Genomic DNA, 26,543 nt, shown 5'->3' on the forward strand with positions numbered 1-26,543 from the left:
TTGCCCATTAAGTCAGGTCTTCTGTTAGTACCTCACTAAACGGCTTAGACTAGCTAATTGACTACAGTATCTAACAAGATGACTGATTAAGAATGAATGATGAAAAAAATGGTGGTCCTCATTTTGTATTACTGATCCAAATGAAGCCATGAGGGCAGTAAAAATACAAACTTGACTTTGAATGGATCTTCTAATAAATCATGAGAAAATAACAGAATCCGATGATGGAAAAACAATTGAAATGCATTGTGATTGTTAGCAATTCAATGAAATAACCAATTGATCCCCCAAAAAACATTGTAGGAAAATACTTTATTTTTTACCATCAAATGTAAGAGTGTAAAAAAAATCTTTACACATCCTCCAAGTGTGTTTTGATCCTGTACTCAAAACACAAGTAATTGGTGGAAATGTATTGACCAGTAGTATAGGACTGACTTTTTCGTCACACAGATGTATTGCTACATTTTTCACCTACACAACACTAGGCTATAATCATATACAAGAGTATTGCTTCAAAACAAGACTGGAGTCAAAGTTCACATTCATTTTCTTTTTTGGGACACTGAACACAAGTTAGAATAACATTGAAACAACCATCTCATCTATGGTCATGATACCACCATGTGTATCAATGTGTAAATAAATTCCTCATTGTGAGGAAAGAAAACAACCTTTGTGAAGGATATACAGTACCTGAAAAACATTCCTAGCATTCAATATCTAACCTAGCCATTAATATGTACAGTTTAACACAACCCTCTAGTCCAGCATTTAATAACCACACAGCTGTCTGAAATTATGCGTCCTATCCTAGGTACATTTCACCATGTAATTCCAGTAATAGAGGAGTCCACTGCCATGACATGAATATACAGCTCAAGTTCAAAGCAACCAAGACTTACGTTGCTTTTAAAGTCTGTGTGTAGACTGGCAAGAGATGAGCCATCAAAGAACAATTACCCCAAAGCATTCGTTATCTGAAGCCCTTAACAGGCAACAAGTTCAGTATTCATTTGGTGGTCGCCACAACTGAAAAAGGGACAAGTGAAAAAGGGTATACCAAATGTTATTCCATGTCACAAATTGCATATAACATTTGTAATCATATTGAAACGTGAAATAATATATCCAAAATAGTGGTAAATTACATAAATATACCCCGATTAAAATAGTTAAATGATACATGCTTAACGGTATGTCATTATTAAACACCCACTTAAAATAAATTAATATGTGCTAAATGTTAAGGAGAAGTTATCCCTTAATGACTAAAACAGCTGATTATAGCATGCCAGACTAATTTACATACACTAACGTTCAAAAGTTTGGGGTCACATAGAAATGTCCTTGTTTTTAAAAGAAAAGCACATTTTTTTCTCCATTAAAATAACATCAAATTGATCAGAAACACAGGGTAGACATTGTTAATGTTGTAAATGACTATTGTAGCTGGAAACTGCTCATTTTTAATGGAATATCTACATAGGCGTACAGAGGCCCATTATCAGCAACCATCACTCCTGTGTTCCAATGGCACGTTGTGTTACCTAATCCAAGTTTATCATTTTAAAAAGGCTACTTAATCATTGAAAAACCCTTTTGCAATTATGTTAGCACAGCTGAAAACTGTTGTGCTAATTAAAGAAACAATACAACTGTCCTTTAGACTAGTTGAGTATCTGGAGCATCAGCATTTGTGGGTTCGCTTACAGGCTCAAAATCGTCAGAAACAAAGACTTTCTCCTCAACTTCGTCAGTCTCTTCTTGTTCTGAGGAATGAAGGCTATTCCATGCGAGAAATTGCCAAGAAACTGAAGGTCTCGTACAACGCTGTGCTCTTTTTACCATCTTAATATTTTATTTTTATTGGCCAGTCGGAGATATGGCTTTTTCTTTGCAACTCTGCCTAGAAGGCTAGCATCCCGGAGTCGCCTCTTCACGGTTGACGTTGAGACTGGTGTTTTGTGGGTACTATTTAATGAAGCTGCCAGTTGAGGACTTGTGAGGCATATGTTTCTCATACTAGACACTCTAATGTACTTGTCCTCTTCGTCAGTTGTGCACCGGGGCCTCCCACACCTCTTTCTATTCTGGTTAGACAGTTTGCACTGTTCTGTGAAGGGAGTAGTACACATCATTGTACGAGATCTTCAGTTTCTTGGCATCTTCAGTTTCTTCTCACACGGAATAGCCTTAATTTCTCAGAACAAGAATAGACTGACGAGTTTCAGAAGAAAGGTCTTTGTTTCTGGCCATATTGAGCCTGTAATCGAACCCACAAATGCTGATGCTCCAGATACACAACTAGTCTAAAGATTATTGATTCTTTAAATCAGCACAACAGTTTTCAGCTGTGCTAATATAATTTCAAACGGGTTTTCCAATTATCAATTAGCCTTTTAAAATGATAAAATTGGATTAGTTAACACAACGTGCCATTGGAACACAAGAGTGATGGTTGCTGATAATGGGCCTCTGTACGCCTATGTAGATATTCCATTTTAAAAAATCTGCCGTTTCCAGCTACACTAGACATTTACAACATTAACAAGGTCTACACTGTATTTCTGATCAATTTGATGTTATTTTAATGGACCAAAAAATGAGTTTCTTTCAAAAACTAGTACATTTCTAAGTGAGCCCAAACTTTTGAACGGCAGTGTATATTACAAACAATATACATTATGGTTGTTTTTAGGTTATTTTGCAGACAATCATTTGGTGAATAATTTGCAGTAATATTGCAATTATCATTCACATCCATTTTTAAATAAGTGCTTCTCGTAAGTAATTATGCTCATGTTAGATGGAAAATGTCACAACCAGTAATTTACTTCTACATTTTCTGAATCATACTTTTTGATTTGAAGAAACACAATGGAAAGCTCAAAAATATGATTTGGTTAAGAAATAAATCTCAATCAACCTTATCAATTCATATCTTACCTTTTAATGATTTTAAATGCTTTTCCAAGGAAGTATTTAAAGTCATATATAGACATATTTGCACATGGTACAATATGACTCATTCAAACTGAGCCCAAGATCAGATTTTTGGCCTTACCTTGTTGTGTGGTGTACGGTGATGTAAATCTACCATTTCAGAGACTAGCTTGTCGTGTCTGGTTGTGTCGCGCTGTCTGGGGATCTGTGTCAAAGCATAGAGAAAGAGAAACACAGCTTTACACTGTTCATAGTTCAAAAGGAACTCAATGGAAGCGTTTTAAAAGGCTGAGCAAAAGGGTAAGCAGGCAAGCGTTTGGCACTAAATATAATTTCAGGGGGAGACATCATTGAGGGTGGGGGGATGGGTAATATTGTTCTGCAATGATGATAAATGAGTATTACACCGGACATCTACAAGTGCATGGCTCTATTACTACGGGTAATCTAGCCTTTAATAAGAGGTTTGGGCAGGTAAATGAAAAGTTGTTGGTTCGAACCCCCAACAATCTGCCCCCCCCCCATTGCGCCAATGACATGAACGTCAATTAAGGTAGCCTCCCGCACCTCTCTGATTCAGAGGGGTTGGGTTAAATGCAGAAGACACATTTAGGTTGAATGCATTCAAATTGTGCCACTGACTAGGTATCCCTTCCTTTGCCTTTCCAGCATGGTTCGGCATAGAGTATTTTCTTGAAACTGCACCACATCTACCGTAGTAGTCTAAAAATGTCTGACCTCAAATCAACCAGGGCTTGGATGTTTTTGGGTACACTGACCACGACCACAAATGATCTCAAGTAAAAAAATCCCTGCAATACAATAGATATATAATCTGGCCAATAAGTGCAGGGGAATTGAAATGCATGCACATGATTTAGATATTTTACGAATTGATATATAGGCAGCCATTTCATCTCTAGATAGTATCATTGAGGGTTCAACCAATTTCATGGACACTGTATCATGAGGATATTTTTTGCATGGGTTTAGTGTATGAAAGTATATCTCACTGTACAATGAAGCAGTAAAGTGTTCCTTCAGAGTTTGTTGAAGGAACTAACCACCCCAAATGTTTGTTGAAGTCATAAGAGAGTGGAAAGAAAAGGAGGGCAAAAGAGCAGATCATGCAAAATACGAGGAAAGAGAGCTCCTTTGAAAAAAAGAGATTTAATGAAGGAAAGTACTCAGTGCTTTATCTTCAAAAAATAAAACGTATCACATAACAAACACTCGGAGAGCACGCACCGCGTCTCAACCTATTGGTCTTCCTCGGGCAATGCGTTGCGTGCTCTCTGAGTGTTTTCTTAAGCCTCTCTTTATGTAATCTGTTCTGGATATTTTTAAGATATACCACAGAACAACCACAGAACATTTTTGTTGTGAGTACTTTACTTCCTTAAAGCTTTATTTTAAATCTCAAAGATTTAACTCTTCTTTTTTCTTATTTTGTCAACCCTATTCTTACTATAGAAAGGATACTAAGTTGTTTCCTGGGGCTCGTAATGATAATTTGTCATAAGCAGAGTCAGTAGATATTAGGTGATTGCTTAAGGTTTGAATTAGTAGTATTAGTTTATTTAGAACATGGGGCCAATTGAGCTATACAGATTAGCTCAATACTTAGATGTATATTTTCAATTGAGCGAAAAGCTTCTTGCTCTGTTTGGGAAGAACCAGCACCACTACTCCATGTTGATGGGGTACTTATGCTGGATACTTGAGTCAAGACACCATTGTCATTTTCAAAAAAAGGATTCACTCTCAATGTGTTCTCAAAGGCATAGGGAGCAAGAGTGTGCCTTATAATATGAAGCAGATACGGCTGTAATACCAAAGCTGTAAAACAACAACCTGGTAGAGCTATCGGAGCAAAACTCTCGAAAACAAATAAAGGTTCAAAAGGCCTGCTTACACCAAAGTCACGGTCTTTCGGGTCCCGATACATTTCTTGTTTATGAATACCAAGATGCCTATGATGGCACAAACCAAGGTAAGGCTTCCCACCAGCAAGGCTATGGAAATGGTTGGGTCTACAGGCAGCAACACGAGCTCATTGCAGCGCACTCCGTGATAGTGCCAGTATTTCCCGACAGGACATCTAAATGTTAAAGAGAAAACAGGATTAGAGTCAACCCTATCAGCTGTTGGTCTTCTACTATGGTGACAATGCATCAAAAAGCCTTTCAGATTGAACAATGCCTCTAGGCATTTTTTTTTTTTACTGCTAGATGACATCAAGAAGAGCTGTTGTCAGTGTTTCAATTTGTAAATGGTGAGTACCACAGGGGGTTGGTGGCATCTTAATTGGGGAGGACAGGTTCATGGTAATGGCTGGAGCGGTATGAGTGGAATAGTATGAAATACATCAAACATGGTTTGATGCCACTCCATTCGCTCCAGTCCAGCCATTATTATGAGCCGTCCTCCCCTCGGCAGCATCCGCTGGTTAGGACCATAGCCATCTCTGTTTGCGTGATCCTTTAGCTCGGTGGTACCTGCAGGTGGCTCCATGGCCCTGGATGATGTCACAAAGGCCCCCGTTGAAGCAGTAGTGTGGCTCCAGGTTACAAATACTCTGGCAGGGCAGGCCATCCGTAGTGCTGTACCCAGGGTCACACAAACACTCAGCCTCCTGGGTCCAACTGTTTACCACACATTGGGAAAACTCATTGCAGGCCAAGAACTTGCAGGGAGTTGCTTGGTCAGCTGAAATGAGTAAGAAGATAAATCATTTGCATTAATTAAATGCTGTCCGCCTGTCTCTCCCTGTTTTGTTCCTTCATTGTCCTCACATGCAAAGGACAAACTAGAGGACACATTGATTGATGTGAATGAAGGCGTCTGCTTTAAATAAGGTGCAGGTGATTCGGTTTCAGCCGGAGAAGTGCTTGTGAGGCTTTATTGGAGAATCATTTTTGACATGATTCACAGAGGACAAAGCTGTGGCATGCATTCTTTTGTCCTTTCCAGATTGAGCGTTCTAGAAGTACAGTATAATTAAGACACGGGACCTCGGGTACGCCATAACTTAGATAGGAGCTGAGTCTGTCTATGATATCCCCCATCGCATAGGAGAGTGAGGACTTTCTGAGGCCAATATAGAGAGAGATATCTTACCAGGTTCTATGTCCAGGTAGCGACTGTCAATCTCAATGTCTAGTCGTTTAGACGCAGTGTTGCAGAAGTCTTCGAGCACACAGTGCACGGCCTGTGTCACGTTATGTGGCACATCTTTGTCTAATTTCATCTTGCTGTTCACCACAACACTACCATTCCTGAAGTTGAGGATTTCCAATTGCTTAAATCCTGTCAAATTAGATTGCAGATATGGGAGAATCTGGAAAAGAGGGGAAAGAACTAATGTAGTATGTATAGAGCACACATTTAATGCTTCGTCAATTTTCTTTTAGTCACATTTGTCTTTCCACTCTCTCATGGTAATTTGACTGCTATTTCTGTTGACATTTGATTCGCTTTTAGTTTCAATAAAATGATGGCAAACATACCATTTCGAAATGATTATGGTAATTTGGGACGCGGTATGACAATTTGACATACAGTATTTTACATGAAGGTCATCTTAAAATCATCACCAATGCCATCTCCACGAAGGACTAGTGAATTAAATCTGGCTCCTGGGAGCATAAAAGTTCAATTTAATGTTTTATTAAAAAGTTCCACTTTTGTCTCTCATTTGACCTTTTCATTTCAAAGAAAACTGCACATCTGTTTCCTCCCAGGACCAAGATTTGGAGAACATTATCTGGAACACGTCAAAAGCTGTAGAGGACCACACAGTCTGCCAGTTCTACATCTATACAGGTTGTAACTGAGCAGTTGTATTCAGGTCAGAGTTTTGTTTTTTTACTGATAAAATGCATGTATACATAATCTCATTCATCACAATAATTAAATCCTGCAAATTACAAGGAAATGATCAACATTACCAAATGTAGCACAAAACCCAGCATTAGTTAGCAACTATTATGTAAGGTGTTATTGGACAGTCAAGCAGTGTCCGTTCCACGTTAAAAGAGAAAAAAGGTTCAAATATAAGAAACCGAGAATGCAAGGCCATTGAGACCTGTACGACAACCAATCTGTCCAAGAAACCAATACAAAAACCAGGAATACAACAGTTCAAGTCCACCAGAAGAATCTCAAATCCGTCGAGCTCTGTATTTTAGCCAAATCTATGGAATCTCCATTTATCATGTCCATTTCTAAAACGTGATTGGCAATTTTTTTAAATGTCCCTGACTGCCAGCGAGAATAAGACTGAGCATTGCTATTATAGCTGCTCTCTCAGTCTTCAAGAGTAAGGCACCTGCGTTTAGACAAGTAACTGCAGGGAAAACCAATTACTGTGAGGAGAGACCACGGTGCCTTCACTCAACTGTTCCATGCCTGTATACAAAGAGATACGAGGCATTAAGGAGCTCTATCTGATCTGGTTACTCCACTTATCACTGGCAGGCAGAGGCCAGGTCACCATGGGCCTCATACAACCTCATTTACCACACAAACAGAGCACCATGCTCCATACAATAGTAAGGCCTCCAGCAAATGGACTGCTAGACAGGTTCACTTCTCAGACACTGTACATCCATTTGTCTCAACATTTCAAATCAACAAGTTAGCCATCCTCGCTGTGCTTTTCGTCTTAACATCCTGCTTTGCTCAAGCTAGGTCCGTACAGCAATAACCTTGCGATGTTTGTTTGAGCAAATAACTGAAAACTGTAGAGTACAATATGTCACTAAAATAAAGTTTTTCTAAATATCAAATTATGTACACAAACCTACAGAATATAATCGCATGCAGTCCATGACGAACCCGCCCTTACTTGTTCAAATGTTACACTTGTATCTACTGGTTCTTCTTGGATGTCCTGGTGAACCCCCCCCCCACCATAGTCTCAGTTATTGAACACGTTGAACTTTTCCAACCAATCAAAAGGGAGTGTTTTTTGTATGAAGTTACTGAAACCTCCATAATCCAATGTTATTGGTTATTGGTTGTTACACAAACCAGTAGACGGGAGTAAAATAAGTCGTATGACAAAAGGGAAGCAGGGGGCTCTAGGATACATCACAAATGGGTGTGGGGTATGTTTACCCCATATTACTCATCTCATATGTATATACTGTACTCTATACCACCTACTGCATCTTGCCATCTTTATGTAATACAGTGGGGCAAAAAAGTATTTAGTCAGCCACCAATTGTGCATGTTCTCCCACTTAAAAAGATGAGGCCTGTAATTTTCATTATAGGTACACTTCAACTATGACAAACAAAATGAGAAGAAAAAAAAAGAGAAAATCACATTGTAGGATTTTTAATGAATTTATTTGCAAATTATGGTGGAAAATAAGTATTTGGTCAATAACAAAAGTTTATATAATCTTTGTTGGCAATGACAGAGGTCAAACGTTTTCTGTAATTCTTCACAAGGTTTTCACACACTGTTGCTGGCATTTTGGCCCATTCCTCCATGCAGATCTCCTCTAGAGCAGTGATGTTTTGGGGCTGTTGCTGGGCAACACGGAATTTCAACTCCCTCCAAAGATTTTCTATGGGGTTGAGATCTGGAGACGGGCTAGGCCACTCAAGGACCTTGAAATGCTTCTTACGAAGCCACTCCTTTGTTGCCCGGGCAGTGTGTTTGGGATCATTGCCATGCTGAAAGACCCAGCCACGTTTCATCTTCAATGCCCTTGCTGATGGAAGGAGGTTTTCACTCAAAATCTCACGATACATGGCCCCATTCATTCTTTCCTTTACACGGATCAGTCGTCCTGGTCTCTTTGCAGAAAAACAGCCCCAAAGCATGATGTTTCCACCCCCATGCTTCACAGTAGGTACGGTGTTCTTTGGATGCAACTCAGCATTCTTTGTCCTCCAAACACGACGAGTTGAGTTTTTACCAAAAAGTTATATTTTGGTTTCATCTGACCATATGACATTCTCCCAATCTTCTTCTGGATCATCCAAATGCTATCTAGCAAACTTCAGATGGGCCTGGACATGTACTGGCTTATTCAGGGGGACACGTCTGGCACGGCAGGATTTGAGTCCCTGGCGGAGTAGTGTGTTACTGATGGTAGGCTTTGTTACTTTAGTCCCAGCTCTCTGCAGGTCATTCACTAGGTCCCCATGTATGGTTCTGGGATTTTTGCTCACCGTTCTTGTGATCATTTTGACCCCACGGGGTGAGATCTTGCATGGAGCCCCAGATCGAGGGAGATTATCAGTGGTCTTGTATGTCTTCCAATTCCTAATAATTGCTCCCACAGTTGATTTCTTCAAACCAAGCTGCTTACCTATTGCAGATTCAGTCTTCCTAGCCTAGTGCAGGTCTACAATTTTGTTTCTGGTGTCCTTTGACAGCTCTTTGGTCTTGGCCATAGTGGAGTTTGGAGTGTGACTGTTTGAGGTTGTGGACAGGTGTCTTTTATACTGATAACAAGTTCAAACAGGTGCCATTAATACAGGTAACGAGTGGAGGACAGAGGAGCCTCTTAAAGAAGAAGTTACAGGTCTGTGAGAGCCAGAAATCTTGCTTGTTTGTAGGTGACCAAATACTTATTTTCCACCATAATTTGCAAATAAATTCATTAAAAATCCTACAATGTGATTTTCTGGATTTTTTTTCTCATTTTGTCTGTCATAGTTGAAGTGTACCTATGATGAAAATTACAGGCCTCTCTCATCTTTTTAAGTGGGAGAACTTGCACAATTGGTGGCTGACAATACTTTTTTGCCCCACTGTACATGTATCACTCGCCACTTTAAACTATGCCACTTTTATGTTTATATACCCTATATTACTCATCTCATATGTATACACTGTACTCGATACCATCTACTGCATCTTGCCTATGCCGTTCTGTACCATCACTCATTCATATATCTTTATATAAATATTCTTTATCTCTTTACACTTGTGTGTATAAGGTAGTAGTTTTGGAACTGTTAGTTTAGATTACTCGTTGGTTACTACTGCATTGTCAGAACTAGAAGCACAAGCATTTCGCTACACTCGCATTAACATCTGCTAACCATGTGTATGTGTATGTGACAAATAAAATTTGATTTGATTTGTTAAATCCACTTCAATCAGTATAGATGAAGGGGAGGAGACAGGTTAATGAAGGCTTTTTAAGCCTTCAGACAATTGAGACAAGTATTGTGTATGAGTGCCATTCAGAGGGTGAATGGGAAAGGCATATTTTTTTGTCCCTTTCAACGGGGTATGGTAGTAGGTGCCAGGCGCACTGGTTTGTGTGAAGAACTGCAACACTGCTGGGTTTTTGACGTCAAACAGTTTCCCGTGTGTATCCAGAATGGTCCAGCACCCAAAGGGCGTCCAGCCAACTTGACACAACTGTGGAAAGCATTGGAGTCAACATGGGCCATCATCCCTGTGGAACGCTTTCAACACCTTGTTGAGTCCATGCCCAAACGAATTGAGGCTGTTCTGAGGGCAATATCAGGAAGGTGCTCCTGTTGTTTGGTATACTCAGTGTACATCCCAAGTTCAAGGCTGACGACTTTACATAACATGAAGTTAAGGCACTGCTGCAGAATACAAGTATATTTCCCACTGTCAAACTAAATACAAACATCAACAGATATTACTTTCACTGATGTATACCGATGAGTGCAAGTTGGAAGAATCCAAAGATTCAAATTGCAATTGGTATGAATTCACAACTCTAAAAGAGAGTCATGGGTTTAAGTGATTATAGTTTGTACTAGGCAGGGCTGTCAAACATAGCAATGGTAGAGCTGACTAGGCAGACGTATACAGTGTGACGACGTACCAAGTCATTACCACCTACTTGTATTAGGAGAAAAGCTCACTCCCTAAGCACTTGTTCTCTCTTGTGCACTTGAACCAATTAAGTTACCCATGCCATTAGCTGTAATCCTGCCTACATCCTCAAAAGATGTACCTAAAATCTCATGCATGCATGTTCGTGCACACTAAAAACACACACAATTGACTGATCTTGAACTAAGTGGATTGAGACCACTAAAAAAGAGAACTCATGTAGAACATGTGTTGTGCTAACCAGAATTACCTAAAGCCTCTTACTCAGTCAGAAACCCCCTTAGGCAAACATTGCCTATAGTACTGGGACCCCTGATTCAGACCACCCAGGGCTGTCCACATAAGGGTTAGCTATAAGGGAGTTTAATAAAGCTCACTCCCATCATGGAACAAAAGATGGAGACTTTCCTGCTTTTGCAATATCATGCACTTATTCAGTTCATCAAACCATAGGCACAATTCATTCATACTAGAGTCCTACTCACACGTATGCACACATACTGTAAGAAGCCAACATACGACAATAATACTTTCCTTGACCACAGCGCCTCTTTCAAATGTATGTAGCAAGCTAAAGCAAGCATGCACACTAGTCAGAATGTATTACAAACATTGTGGAATACAAAGCAAAAGAGCACAAGATAAATAATTATTCCAAGCAAAATTCTAAGCTGTCAACAATGGTTGGATGTACCTAAAAAAAAAAAATTCCAGCATATATTTGGTTCGGACACTGTTTTTAAACTTTTTAAAGCTGAAATCCACAGCGATGAAACTGCCACGTCCGTTTGGGATATTACAACAAAGACGCTACTGTAAACAACGAACACAGTTTTTTCCCTCGGTCATCACTGCACATCACTGCACATCACTGCACATCACTGCACATCACTGCACATCACTGCATGCGAGATAGAAGAGTGTTAAAAAAAAATGTGCCATGATGCTGGATGCTAATTTCCTCAAAACAAAAACAATAACAAATGGTCCTGCGACAGCCAGTGTCGCTGTTTCGCTTATCGTGGATCTCAGCTTTAAGATGAAAAAACAGGATACTAATATCAACATTTTATCTTGTGTTCTGGCATAAGTGAAAAGAAATAGTGCCTTGCACACACACTACCCATATTGCCATAACTATACACCGTTTTTTTGTACCTGAAACGGCCATTCCTAACTTTATTTACCTAATAAAACTGTGGCAAATCTTAGTGAACAGACCTAAAGATTGTATACACATCAACAAACCTCTTTGACATTATTTAACTCTTAGCACCAATGAGACCCTGAAAAACCAAAACTTGAGCAGAATGCACAGGATTAAAGCAAATGCACTTTGTCAATGTCTTTAGACAAAACAAACAACCTAGAAGTCAAAATAAGGGAAATACTCAGACGAACAATCAGCTAAGTAATCAATCTTTAGACTATAATCTTTCAATCTTTTAACTTTGGTGATTGATATCAATCACACCATTGACAAGTCATGGTTGTAGAGATGCAACTTTTTGGTAAGTGCAACTCACAGGCAAGTGTTAGTCAAAGAAAGCAAATAGTAGGTTCTAATTATTTTTTTGAGATTTTAGAAGCTACAGTTGAAGTCGGAAGTTTACATACACCTTAGCCAAACACATTTAAACTCAGTTTTTCACAATTCCTGACATTTAATCATTTAATAAAATTCCCTGTTTTAGGTCAGTTTGGATCACCACTTTATTTTAAGAATGTGAGATGTCAGAATAATAGTAGAGAGAATGATTTATTTCAGCTTTTATTTCTTTCATCACATTCCCAGTGGGTCAGAAGTTTACACACACTCAATTAGTACTTGGTAGCATTGCCTTTAAATTGTTTAAATTGGGTCAAACATTTTGGGTAGCCTTCCACAAGCTTCCCACAATAAGCTGGGTGAATTTTGGCCCATTCTTCCTGACAGAGCTGGTGTAACGGAGTCAGGTTTGTAGGCCTCCTTGTTCACACACGCTTTTTCAGTTCTGCCCACAAATTCTCTATAGGATTGAGGTCAGGGCTTTGTGATGGCCACTCCAATACCTTGACTTTGTTGTCCTTAAACCATTTTGCCACAACTTTGGAAGTATGCTTAGGGTCATTGTCCATTTGGAAGACCTGTTTCCGAACAAGCTTTAACTTCCTGACTGATGTCTTAAGATGTTGCTTCAATATATCCACATAATTTCCCCTTCCTCATGATGCCATAACTATTTTGTGAAGTGCACCAGTCCCTCCTGCAACAAAGCACCCCCACAACATGATGCTGACACCCCCGTGCTTCATGGTTGGGATGGTGTTCTTCGACTTGCAAGCCTCCCCCTTTTTCCTCCAAACATAACAATGGTCATTATGGCCAAACAGTTCTATTTTTTGTTTCATCAGACCAGAGGGCATTTCTCCAAAAAGTACGATCTTTGTCCCCATGTGCAGTTGCAAACTGCAGTCTGGCTTTTTTATGGCAGTTTTGGGGCAGGGCTTCTTCCTTGCTGAGCGGCCTTTCAGGTTCTGTCGATGTAGGTCTCGTTTTACTGTGGAAATAGATACTTTTGTACCTGTTTCCTCCAGCATCTTCACAAGGTCCTTTGCTGTTGTTCTGGGATTGATCTGCACTTGCGTTGTCCCATGGTGTTTATACTTGCGTACTATTGTTTGTACAGATGAATGTGGTACCTTCAGGCGTTTGGCGATTGCTTCCAAGGATGAACCAGACTTGTGGAAGTCTCCAATTTTTCTCTGAGGGCTTGGCTGATTTCTTTTGATTGTCCCATGATGTCAGCTTGTCAAGCAAAGAGGCACTGAGTTTGAAGGTAGGCCTTGAAAAACATCCACAGGTACACCTCCAATTGACTCAAATGATGTCAGTTAGCCTATCAGAAGCTTCTAAAGTCATGACATCATTTTCTGGAATTTTCCAAGCTGTTTAAAGGCACAGTCAACTTAGTGTATGTAAACTTCTGACCCACTGGAATTGTGATACAGTGAGTTATAAGTGAAATAATGTGTCTGTAAACAATTGTTGGAAAAATGTAAGTAGATGTCCTAACCGACATGCCAAAACTATAGTTTGTTATTAACAAGAAATATGTGGAGTGTTGAAAAATGAGTTTTAATGACTCCAACCTAAGTGTATGTAAACTTCTGACTTCAACTGTATGTACAGAAAATATAGAAAATAGATAGCCTCTCTCTGAGGCTTGGAAGATGTAGTTCCAATATAGAAATACTGATATTGAAGCTAACGTTCTCTGTCTTCCAGTCCCCGATTATTGGCTCCAGGATTTGGTGAGTATCTGGGCTCAGAGAAATGGTTCTAAGTAAAACAAAATGTAGCCAGATTTTATATGGACAGGACTTCTGATGAACTGTGAGAACTTCCACCAATGCATTAAGATATAGCACCAGTGAGGATAAAGCTAACCGTGTGCGTCCCAGTCTAACCAGTTTGGACATATATTATGACAGCGTTTTGGTGTTTGGCAGGCTTTTTTGGGGCTGTTTGAGCACACCCTATTTTTTCTTGAGACATGCCGAAGTTTGGTAGCTGAAGTCTACGCCCATTCATCGTGATTGGTCAACAGTAGACAATCTTCAATTAAGTGTTTTGTCATTCAACGAGAGACGATAAGTTTTGAAGACTATGGTTCCGGTCCAGGAAAAAGATGGCAGAATTGGATGCTGAGTTTGAATCAAGCAGCGGGTCAAGCAAAGTTGGTGAAGACGAATGTTCTCAATGGACAACAGTGGTTGCAAAAACAAGAACAAAAAGAAAATTGTTACACATATCCTCTACTCTAAAATGGGAGTGGAGGATATGTGTATGGTTAATAATGAATCGCTTCTTGTTGGGATGTGTTTGTCGAGTAAAGATGGATATGTGGGAAACCCATTTCAGGTGTCGAAAATGCTGAAGTATGCGCTGGGAAAAGTGGAGTCTGTCAGAGTGACCAGTCTTATTTTGATGAAGAAAACTTCCTGGTGTGGTTGGTGCCCGGCATCTGACCCGCTGGGTGAATGGAGAAAAATAATCAAGTCTGTCAGTCCTGTTGTTTTTTGATGAAGAGCAAATACCTACGCATGTGAAGCATGGTTTCGTCGTATACGCTGTAAGAGCTTTCGTTCCCAAACCATTGTAGTGTAAGAATTGTGAAAGATTTGGCCACGTTTCAAGTGTGTGCAGACAGACAGAGTATATTGAAGAACGGTGTGTAAAAGCAATTGTGGAGGGGATCATGATTCCGAGTTCCTGGAGTGCCCTGTAAGGATGAAGGAGATTGAGGTGGAAAAAGTTAGAGCGGTCAATTGAATCTCCTTTTCAATTGAACCTTTATTTAACTAGGCAAGTAAGTTAAGAACAAATTCTTATTTTACAATGACGGCCTACGCCGGCCAAACCCTCCCATAGCGACGCTGGGCCAATTGTGTGCCGCCCTATGGGACTACCGATCACGGCCGGTTGTGATACAGCCCAGGATCGAACCAGGGTCTGTAGTAACGCCTCTAGCACTCAGGAGGCCATCTCCTATGTGGAGGCGATTAAAATAATTGAGAAAACAAGTGATGCTAGTGAAGATATGGTAGTGGACGCATCATAGCCTGTATTAAATGTTTGCTGCCAGTCAAAAGATACCCGGTGTGATAAAAAGGTGGATTTTGTGGCATTCATTGCCACAGTTATAAACTGTACGGCACAAGTCTCAAAGAGGTCTAAGAAACTGGACATTAATTGTGGCAGAAAAGCTGTTGGGACTTAAGGATTTTACATCTGCAGACTTGTAAGGGATACTGTCGCTGGAAGACCCGCCCTCCCAGGTTCGCCTTGAACCTGTGTCGGGATCAGATGTGGTTTATTTTTTAACAGAAACGTTGTTTGATTTAGTTTATTTATTTATTTTTTGGTAGTTTGGAAGTTTTTGGGAGGATTTTTGTTACATTTTTGGGAATCCTGTTTCCGTCCCGCACAGTATGTAGAAGATATATACCATAGAGGAAGAGTTTTCATGCAATTTGTTTCACTTGAGAAGTACTGCACCAAACATCTTAGTTAGATGTTAAACTGTGCAACTAACTTCAACATTAATGACAGATTTCTTGATTTTTTTTTTTTTTAAAGTTCAGGCTATTTTGAGGAACTGTTATGGCTATGTTGTTGTACGGCGTCTCATGAGGAGTATGCAAGGCATAGACGTTTTTGGACACCAATTATGGCCGATTACATTGCAATCCACGAGGAGACTGGGTGGCAGGCTGACCACCTGTTACGCAAGTGCAGTGTCAAAAGGACCTTGTGGCTGCAATGAGCCAAGGTAAGTTGCTGGCTGCATTAAACTTATCTTATAAAAAACATTAATCTTCACATAATCACTAGTTAACTACACATGGTCGATGATATTACTAGGTTAACTAGCTTGTCCTGCGTTGCATACAATCAATGCAGTGCCTGTTAATTTATCATCGAATCACAGCCTAATTCAACTTCGCAAAACGGGTGATGATTTAACAAAAGCGCATTCGCTGCACAAATGTACCTAACCATAAACATCAATGCCTTTCTTAAATCAATACACAGAAGTATATTATTTTAAACCTGCATATTTAGTTAAAATAAATGCATGTTAGCAGGCAATATTAACTAGGGAAATTGTGTCACTTCTCTTGCATTCAGTACAAGCAGAGTCAGGGTATATGCAACAGTTTGGGCCGTCTGGCTCATTGAGAACTGTGTTTCTTCCTAACAAAGACCATAATTAGTTTGCCAGAATTGTACATAATTATGACATAACATTGAAGGTTGTGCAATGTAACAGCAATATTTACACTTAGGGTTGCCACCCGTTCGACAAAATACGGAGTGGTTTCATATTTCCCTGAAAGAATAAACGTCTTGTTTTCTAAATGATAGTTTCCGGATTTGACCATATTAATGACCAAAGGCTCGTATTTCTGTGTGTTTATTATAATTAAGTCTATGATTTGATATTTGATAGGGCAGTCTGACTGAGCGATGGTAGGCAGCAGCAGGCTCGTAAGCATTCATTCAAACAGCACTTTACTGCGTTTGCGAGCAGCTCTTAGTAATGCTTGAGGCACAGCGCTGTTTATGACTTGAAGCTATTCAACTCCCGAGATTAGGCTGGCAATACTAAAGTGCCTATATTAACATCCAATAGTCAAAGGTATATGAAATAGAAATGCTATAGAGAGAAATAGTCGAAGCTTCACAATTCCTATAATAACTACAACCTAAAACTTCTTAACTGGGAATATTGAAGAACTGGGAATATTGAACCACCATCTTTCATATGTTCTCATGTTCTGAGCGAGAAACTTAAACGTTAGCTTTTTTACATGGCACATATTGCACTTTTACTTTCTTCTCCAACACTGTGTTTTTGCATTATTTAAACCAAATTGAACATGTTTCATTATTTATTTGAGACTAATTAGATTTTATTTATGTATTATATTGAGGTAAAATTAAAAGGTTCATTCAGTATTTTACTAGGTAAGTCAGTTAAGAACAAATGTTTATTTTCAATGACAGCCTTGTTCAGGGGCAGATCGACAGATTTGTACCTTGTCAGCTCGGGGATTTGATCTTGCAACCTTTCGGTTACTAGTCCAATGCTCTAAACACTAGGCTATGCTGCCGCCATATTGCTATACTTGTCATTATTACAAATATACACTGCTCAAAAAAATAAAGGGAACACTTAAACAACACAATGTAACTCCAAGTCAATCACACTTCTGTGAAATCAAACTGTCCACTTAGGAAGCAACACTGATTGACAATACATTTCACATGCTGTTGTGCAAATGGAATAGACAACAGGTGGAAATTATAGGCAATTAGAAAAAGAAGAAAGAGTGGTTCTGAAGGTGGTGACCACAGAACACTTCTCAGTTCCTATGCTTCCTGGCTGATGTTTTGGTCACTTTTGAATGCTGGCGGCGCTTTCACTCTAGTGGTAGCATGAGACAGAGTCTACAACCCACACAAGTGGCTCAGGTAGTGCAGCTCATCCAGGATGGGACATCAATGCGAGCTATGGCAAGAAGGTTTGCTGTGTCTGTCAGCTTAGTGTCCAGAGCATGGAGGCGCTACCAGGAGACAGGCCAGTACATCAGGAGACGTGGAGGAGGCCGTAAGAGGGCAACAACCCAGCAGCAGGACCGCTACCTCCGCCTTTCTGCAAGGAGGAGCAGGAGGAGCACTGCCAGAGCCCTGCAAAATGACCTCCAGCCTGCCACAAATGTGCATGTGTCTGCTCAAACGGTCAGAAACAGACTCCATGAAGGTGGTATGAGGGCCCGACGTCCACAGGTGGGGGTTGTGCTTACAGCCCAACACCGTGCAGGACATTTGGCATTTGCTAGAGAACACCAAGATTGACAAATTCGCCACTGGCGCCCTGTGCTCTTCACAAATGAAAGCAGGTTCACACTGAGCACATGTGACCGACGTGACAGTCTGGAGACGCCGTGGAGAACGTTCTGCTGCCTGCAACATCCTCCAGCATGACCGGTTTGGCGGTGGGTCAGTCATGGTGTGGGGTGGCATTTCTTTGGGGGGCCGCACAGCCCTCCATGTGCTCGCCAGAGGTAGCCTGACTGCCATTAGGTACCGAGATGAGATCCTCAGACCCCTTGTGAGACCATATGCTGGTGGGGTTGGCCCTGGGTTCCTCCTAATGCAAAACAATGCTAGACCTCATGTGGCTGGAGTGTGTCAGCAGTTCCTGCAAGAGGAAGGCATTGATGCTATGGACTGGCCCGCCCGTTCCCCAGACCTGAATCCAATTGAGCACATCTGGGACATCATGTCTCGCTCCATCCACCAACGCCATGTTGCACCACAGACTGTGCAGGAGTTGGCGGATGCTTTAGTCCAGGTCTGGGAGGAGATCCCTCAGGAGACCATCCGCCACCTCATCAGGAGAATGTCCAGGCGTTGTAGGGAGGTCATACAGGCACGTGGAGGCCACACACACTACTGAGCCTCATTTTGACTTGTTTTAAGGACATTACATCAAAATTGGATCAGCCTGTAGTGTGGTTTTCCACTTTAATTTTGAGTGTGACTCCAAATCCAGACCTCCATGGGTTGATACATTTGATTTCCATTGAATTTTTTTGTGTGATTTTGTTGTCAGCACATTCAACTATGTAAAGAAAAAAGTATTTAATAAGAATATTTCATTCATTCAGATCTAGGATGTGTTATTTTAGTGAGCAGTGTATATAAAAAAAAATCGTCCGAATAATCGGTATCGGCTATTTTTGGTATCGGCATTGAAAAATCATAATCGGTTGACCTCTAATGCAGACGCCTTAAGGCTTACATCACTTGTCTATGTTAAAAAATAGCCTCTTGTCACTTGGGGCTACTCAAATCTTTAGTTCTTACTGAGGTGTCACTTCAAACCACATTCAATCATTACTTACTGCACAATTAGATTATCAAACAGTTTGGAGCTAAAAATACAGGTATGACAACAAGGCATGCAGAAACATAATATCGAGCACAAAATTGTATCTACCTACCAGCTCAAGAAAAGTATTCTCCAATGACCTGTACTCAGGAGAGCTCTTGTTGGACAGGTCCTCGGAAAACATCATGTTAGTGACTCGCAAACTAAAGAAAACCACCATCTCTTTGTCCTTTTCAGTAGTGGCCATTAAAGGGGTGCTCATGTGTCTGAGTCCGGGGGCAGCAGTGGACTCAAATGGACCTTCCAATCCACTGCCAAACTCATCCAGCGTATCGGCGGCTTCTGTATCGTCCGTTTCTACCTTTCCTATGTCCTCCTGCATGTCAGAGTCATCAGTAGAGATATCCACGGCCGTCTCAAGTGGGTCCTGTTCTCGGGTGGTGTCCCCTCCTTCTGAAGGTCCATGGGCTATAGGGGGAAAAGATGCCGAGGGGATTTCCTCAGGCTCTGCTTGAATGATGTCATCCTCCGATGAAGGCATGGTTTGTGATTTTGTAGCAGTGGTGAATGTTCCGATGGATGCAGGTTCTACGTCTAGAGATGCTGTATTGGTGATAATTAGATTTTCTCTGTCCAGTTGTTCCTCTAAAGCCGCCTCAGTAGTTGTGGGTCCTTTTAAAGAAAATCAAAAATATCAGAAAATGACATTCAAATCCATTTCAATCAAAAAGATTGAAATTAAAATCAAAAAATGCTCCCATAAATGTTGTCACTCGCGTTATAAGAGGAATGTTACCTTCATCTTCCTCAGGTTCAACAGTTGGGATGGTTTCCTCATCTACAACATCTTTCTCAGGAGGAAAGGGAGTAATCGATTTTGTGGTAGGCTGTTTCATAACAGACGTTCTTGTAACTGGTGGCCAAACCCAAATGTAGACTTCTGTCGCAGCCACAGTTTCCTCGACATCAAGTGTCTCCGCAGTGGCAGGCTGTTCCGTAATGGCCGCCATTGTTGCTACTGGTGGCCATACCCAAAGGTCGTCTTCTTCTGTCGCATCCACAGTCTCCTCTATATCAAGTGTCTCCTCTGTGGCATCCTCTGCAGGCTTCATGTTAATTGTCTCCTCAGTGGCATCCACAGTTTCCTCTACCTCAATCATCTCCCCTGTAACATCCACTGGAGGCTCCTCTATGCCAAGTGTCTCATCTGTAGCCTCTTCATCAACTGTCTCATCTCTAGCATCCACTACAGTCTTCTCTACTGCTTCTACTGAGGGAGGAACCTCACTAATATCCGCGGGGGGTGTATCTGGGGCTGAGGCAGTGGTGGCCTCAGCAGGAAGAACAATAACTGAGTCACTGAAAGGGACAATGATGTATTCCTCAGGCATGTCTGTAAAAGCCTCAAGATAGTCCTCTCCGACAGCAACAGTTGGGAAAAAACCTTCAGTGTTCCCGACACCCTCCTCTGGCAAGGTTACCAAGGTTGCCGCTTCCAACTCCTCTCTTAGAGAAACAGTGGGATCTGAAGGGGGAAAATGAAAAGTTAGCATTCTCCTCAATGATTATATCCCAATTGAACTGAGCTTTAAATTAAGCTTACCGGGTTCAAAACTGAGTGTATGTATTTCCACAGGCAGTGACGTCTCCACGCTTAAGGCCTTGGAAACCATATCTTTTAGTTTGTGTCCATTTGTGTAAACAACTGTCCTTGTTCTTGTGCCTGGTTCTATAGTGGAAACAGATTCTTCTTCACGGTCTTCTCCATTCGTCTCAAACACCACAGCATAGCGGACTGACACATCATCAGATCTGTCAACAAAGCAGAGCTTATATTGGAGAAATAGTATGACTTTCTCACAGTATTTCCTATCTTAGTATTTTTGCAAATATAGCAAAGACCAAAGTTTGAAATACCTCTGGCTAATATATCACTGCTTTGTTTTTCCTTTGCTAATGACATATACAGTACACTCTCTGAGCAGTGACGCTATGACTAATGGGGCCTGTTCAATTAAATGAAAGATTTGGCTCACTTCCTAGTACTTTCACATTTCCTTGAACAACCTACCGAAATTCAACCAACCGAAATCCCAAAACACGAAGATTTTTGAAACCAGGAAGTTTGTCAAAAACGTGAACCATCTGTGGAAAAGAGAGACATCTGATGGTTATGTTTAGCATTCTCTCTGGGGCAGTAATCACTCTAAACAAAATAACATCACGCAATTGGAAACAATGTAGCCAACACAGAGAAAAAGCAAACACAAATAAGTGGCCTGCAGTATAATGTACACTGAGTGTACAAAACATTAAGAACACCTTCCTATTATTGAGTTGCACCCCTCCCCCCTTTTGCTCGGTCGACAAGGTGTCAAAAGCTTTCCACGGGGATGCTGGCCCATGTTGACTCCAATGCTTCCCACAGTTGTGTCAAGTTGGCTGGATGTCCTTTGGGTGGTGGACCATTCTTCACACACACGGGAAATTGTTGAGTGTGAAAAACTCAGCAGCATTGCAGTTCTGTGCCTGGCACCTACTAACATACCCCGTACAAATGCAATTAAATATTTTCACTTGCCCATTCATTCTCTGAATGGCACACATACACAATCCTTGTCTCAATTATCTCAAGGTTTAAAAATCCTTTTTTTAACCTGTCTCCTCCCCTTCATCTAGACTGATTGAAGTTGATTTAACAAGTGACATCAATAAGGGATCATAGCTTGAACCGGGATTCACCTGGTCAGTCTATGTCATGGAAAGAGCAGGTGTTCCTAATGTTTTGTACACTCAGTATAGAGTTGTCACTGTAGAATCCTCTATGCGCTGTCAGGCTTTTGTGAATTTCTTCTTTATCCAGAAGGGGTGCATTTTCTCTAGGAATCATTCATGAGGTTTACACACTTTATCTTTCTGGGGTTACAAATCTAATGCAGTCTTTTGATGTTGCCCAATACATTGCTGGCTTTACCCTTTGTCTACCTTTTATCATAAGCTCCTTTAAAGCACAAGCTCATTTGGGATGTTACTGCACATTTCCACTGAGAATTTACCTCAGTGTTTTACCCTAAACGCTCAGACTTTTCTATTTCCATCAAACCCGGCCTGGACCCGTGTCTCACTGGGCCATGGCTCCGACGGATCTGCTCTGACTTGGAGCCAAACACTGGCAAGTATAGATGGAAAATCACCTTTAGTATTGCTAGACTAGCAAAAGGCAGTCATTCAACCTGGACTCAAGGGTAGACGTAACATAGTAAACAGAAATCCATGACACTCCAATTAGTATAGGTTATGTTTCGTATGGCATGTATTCATTTGTGGATATCCATTATCCATTTTGTATGATATGTTAGCTAGGTAGCTAATTCTAACATTAGCTAGGTGGTTAACATTAGCTAGCCTAGGTGGCTAACGTTACCTGGTTAACGTTGGTTAAATGCTAAAGTTGTCCATAATGAGATTTAAACGCGCAACCTTTGGGTTGCTAGACGTTCGCAGTTACGGTTGAAGTCGGAAGTTTACATACACTTAGGTTGGAGTCATTAAAACTCGTTTTTCAACCACTCCACAAATTTCTTGTTAACAAGCTATAGTTTTGGCAAGTCAGTTAGGACATCTACTTTGTGCATGACACAAGTCATTTTTCCAACAATTGTTTACAGACAGATTATTTCACTTATAACTCACTGTATCACAATTCCAGCGGGTCAGAAGTTTACATACACTAAGTTGACTGCGCCTTTAAACAGCTTGGAAAATTCCAGAAAATTATGTCATGGCTTTAGAAGCTTCTGATAGGCTAATTGACATCATTTGAGTCAATTGGAGGTGTACCTGTGGATGTTTTTCAAGGACTACCTTCAAACTCTTTGCCTCTTTGCTTGACATCATGGGACAATCTAAAGAAATCAGCCAAAATAAATTGTAGACCTCCACAAGTCTGGTCCATCCTTGGGAGCAATTTCCAAACGCCTGAAGGTACCACGTTCATCTGTACAAACAATAGTATGCAAGTATAAACACCATGGGACAACGCAGCCGTCATACCACTCAGGGAGGAGACAAGTTCTGTCACCTAGAGATGAACGTACTTTGGTGTGAAAAGTGCAGATCAATCCCAGAACAACAGCAAAGGACCTTGTGAAGATGCTGGAGGAAATTATATCTATATCCACTGGAAAATGAGTCCTATATCAACATAACCTGAAAGGCCGCTCAGCAAGGAAGAAGCCACTGCTCCAAAACCGCCAGAAAGAAAACAGACTATGGTTTGGAACTGCACATGAGGATAAAGATCGTACCTTTTGGAGAAATGTCCTCTGGTCTGATGAAACAAAATAGTACTGTTTGGCCATAATGACCATCGTTATGTTTGGAGGAAAAAGGGGGAGGCTTGCAAGCCGAAGAACACCATCCCAAACGTGAAGCACGGGGGTGTCAGCATCATGTTGTGGGGGTGCTTTGCTGCAGGAGGGACTGGTGCACTTCACAGAATAGATGGCATCATGAAGTAGGGAAAATTATGTGGATATATTGAAGCAACATCTCACGACATCAGTCAGGATGTTAAAGCTTGGTCGCAAACGGGTCTTCCAATTGGACAAAGACCCCAAGCATACTTCCAAAGTTGTGGCAAAAATGGCTTAAGGACAACAAAGTCAAGGTATTGGAGTGGGCATCACAAAGCCCTGACCTCAATCCTATAGAACATTTGTGGGCAGAACTGAAAAAGCGTGTGCGAGCACGGAGGCCTTCAAACCTGACTCAGTTACACCAGCTCTGTCAGGAGGAATGGGCCAAAATTCACCCAATTTATTGTGGGAAGCTTGCGGAAGGCTACCTGAAGTGTTTGACCGAAGTTAAACAATTTAAAGGCAATGCTGCCAAATACTAACTGAGTGTATGTAAACCTCTGACCCACTGGGAATGTGATGAAATAAATAAAAGCTGAAATAAATAATTCTCGCTACAGTTATTCTGACATTTCACATTCTTAAATAAAGTGGTGACTGAGCTAAGAAAGGGACTTTTTACTCGTTTAAATGTCAGGCATTGTGAAAAACTGAGTTTAAATGTAATTGGCTAAGGTGTATGTAGACTTCTGACTTCAATTGTATATATTTTGTTTTATTTATTTAACTAGGCAAGTCAGTTAAAAACTTCTTAAGGCTAGGGGGAAGTATTTTTGACGTCCGGATGAAAAGCATGCTCAAAGTAAACTGCCTATTACTCAGGCCCAGAAGCTGGGATGTGCATATAACTGGTAGACTTCGATAGAAAACACTCTAAAGTTTCTAAAACTGTTAAAATAATGTCTGTGAGTATAGCAGAACTGATTTGGCAGGTGAATCCCCGAGGACAATCTATCAAGGGGGGAAAAAATTGAGGTCATTGGATTTTCCAATTCATTTCTATGGGAAACCCGATTTATTAGGACCCAAATTGCAGTTCCTATGGCTTCCACTAGATGTCAACAGTCTTTAGAAATTGTTCGATGTTTTTCTTTTGAGAAATGAAGAAGTAGTCCTATTCATTCCATGTGTCACTCGGAAGGACTCTAGTCTTTTGGTGCGAGTGAACATGAGCGCCCTCCGTGTGGTTTTTCTCCGGTATTGGAAACAGATTATTCTGTCTTAAGTTTGATCGATTATTTACATTTTTGGGTACCTGAGGTTGGATTAGAAACGTTGTTTGAAATGTTTGGACCAAGTTTACAGGTAACTTATTAGATAGTTTGTAGTAATATTGGGTGAGTTGGAACCGGTGTATTTCTGAATCAAATGCTCCAAATAAATTTACATTTTTGGGACATAAAGAAGGACTTTATCGAACATTGATTCATTGTGTAACTGAGACATTTGGGATTGCAAAAAGATGAAGATCTTCAAAGGTAAGCGATTTATTTTATTGCTATTTCTGACTTTCGTTATGCATCTGTTTGGTTGGCAAATGTTTTTCAGGGTTTTGTATGCGGGGCGCTGTCCTCAGATAATCGTATGGTATGCTTTCGCCATAAAACCTTTTTTAAATCTAACAAAGCGGCTGGATTAACAAGACGTTTATCTTTTAAATGGTGTAAGACACTTGTATCATCATGAATGTTTAATATTACTTAGTTAGTATTTTTGAATTTCGAGCTTTGCAATTTACCGGATGTTGTCAGATCTATCCCGTTAATGGAATTCGAGCGGTCCCTAAGAGGTTTTAAGATCAAATTCTTATTTTACAATGACAGCCAGCCCGGCCAAACCCTCCCGGGACGACGCTGGGCCAAATGTTCGCAGCCCTATGGGACTCCCAATCACGGCCAGTTGTGATACAGTGCCTTAGATTGCTGCGCCACTCGGGAGCATACAGTGAGGGATTGTAAGGATTGTCCCACACAAGGCCTAACTAATTTCCGGCCAACAGTTCTTTCAATGAAAGTATTACACTTAAGAGTGTGATGTAAAAAAAAAAATGTAAAAGACCATAATTTGCATATAAATTCATAAAAAATCCTACAATGTGATTTTCTGGATTTTTTTTCTCATTTCATCTGTCATAGTTGAAGTGTACCTATGATGAAAATTACAGGCCTCTCGCATCTTTTTAAGTGGGAGAATTTGCACAATTGGTGGCTGACTAAATACTTTTTTGCCCCTCTGTAGCTAGGACAGCTTGGGAGTGGTCTTAAAACTGAAAACGGGCTGAAAACAGGCTGTTATAGGTAGATAGGTTTGGAACGTTTCTTATTGGTATAAATACTAATTTACCACCTGTTGATTTCACCAGGCAGGCCTAAACTCCATCCCACCAAAAACAGGCAGAAATTTCATGCCGTCTTTTCAAACAGCTCTTACACTGTCCCATTTACACCCGCTCCCCCTCTCCGGCACTCGACATCGCCAGTTTTCTCATCATTACGCACACCTGCCACCATCGTTATGTGCACCTGTGCCTCATGACACTCACCTGGACTCCTTCACCTTCCTGATTACCTTCCCTATATATGTCACTCCCCTTGGTTCTTTCAGGTGTTATTGATTCTGTTTCTGTTTCATGTCTGTACACTTTTTGTGTTTCTTATTTTGTACTATGTTCTATTTATTATTACATTTGCACTCCCTGTACTTGCTTCCCGACTCCCAGTGTTCACGTTATATACACTGAAACTACATACACTGAAGCATTATCATAATTTTCACAATTTCACAGTATTTATCAACCTTGTTGTATGGAAATATGTATAAAACACATGAAAATCAAGTCTTTGACTGCAATGGGCCTTTAAGACTTTTCCTCTCTGTTCTCCTCACCGTATC

General features: G+C 40.6%; 1 protein-coding gene across 1 annotated transcript; it reads right to left on the bottom strand.

Annotated features, from left to right (window-relative positions):
- Positions 1-323: 323 nt before the first annotated feature.
- Positions 324-21,373, bottom strand: LOC112255729 (interphotoreceptor matrix proteoglycan 1-like). The gene is made up of 9 exons (XM_024428582.1): positions 21,305-21,373; positions 20,837-21,045; positions 20,030-20,758; positions 19,346-19,905; positions 6,067-6,286; positions 5,445-5,655; positions 4,862-5,047; positions 3,068-3,151; positions 324-1,032 (listed from the first exon to the last, which is right to left on the bottom strand). The coding sequence occupies exons 2-8, from the start codon at positions 20,904-20,906 to the stop codon at positions 3,112-3,114; spliced, it is 2,016 nt and encodes a 671-aa protein (XP_024284350.1). The 5' UTR covers positions 20,907-21,045; positions 21,305-21,373; the 3' UTR covers positions 324-1,032; positions 3,068-3,111.
- Between the last annotated feature and the right edge of the window lie 5,170 nt (positions 21,374-26,543).

The sequence above is a fragment of the Oncorhynchus tshawytscha genome, linkage group LG08 (assembly GCF_018296145.1).
Source record: "Oncorhynchus tshawytscha isolate Ot180627B linkage group LG08, Otsh_v2.0, whole genome shotgun sequence".
NCBI classification, from domain to species: domain Eukaryota; kingdom Metazoa; phylum Chordata; class Actinopteri; order Salmoniformes; family Salmonidae; genus Oncorhynchus; species Oncorhynchus tshawytscha.

What these genes read in the sequence shown, in the direction of transcription:
- LOC112255729 (XM_024428582.1), bottom strand. Translation starts at nt 20,906, where the DNA reads ATGGTTTCCAAGGCCTTAAGCGTGGAGACGTCACTGCCTGTGGAAATA. An exon ending in AGAATACTTTTCTTGAGCTG is followed by an intron (nt 6,287 to 19,345) that starts GTAGGTAGATAC and finishes CCTCTTTTCCAG; the next exon opens with ATTCTCCCATATCTGCAATC. An exon ending in CTACCTGGACATAGAACCTG is followed by an intron (nt 5,656 to 6,066) that starts GTAAGATATCTC and finishes TACTCATTTCAG; the next exon opens with CTGACCAAGCAACTCCCTGC.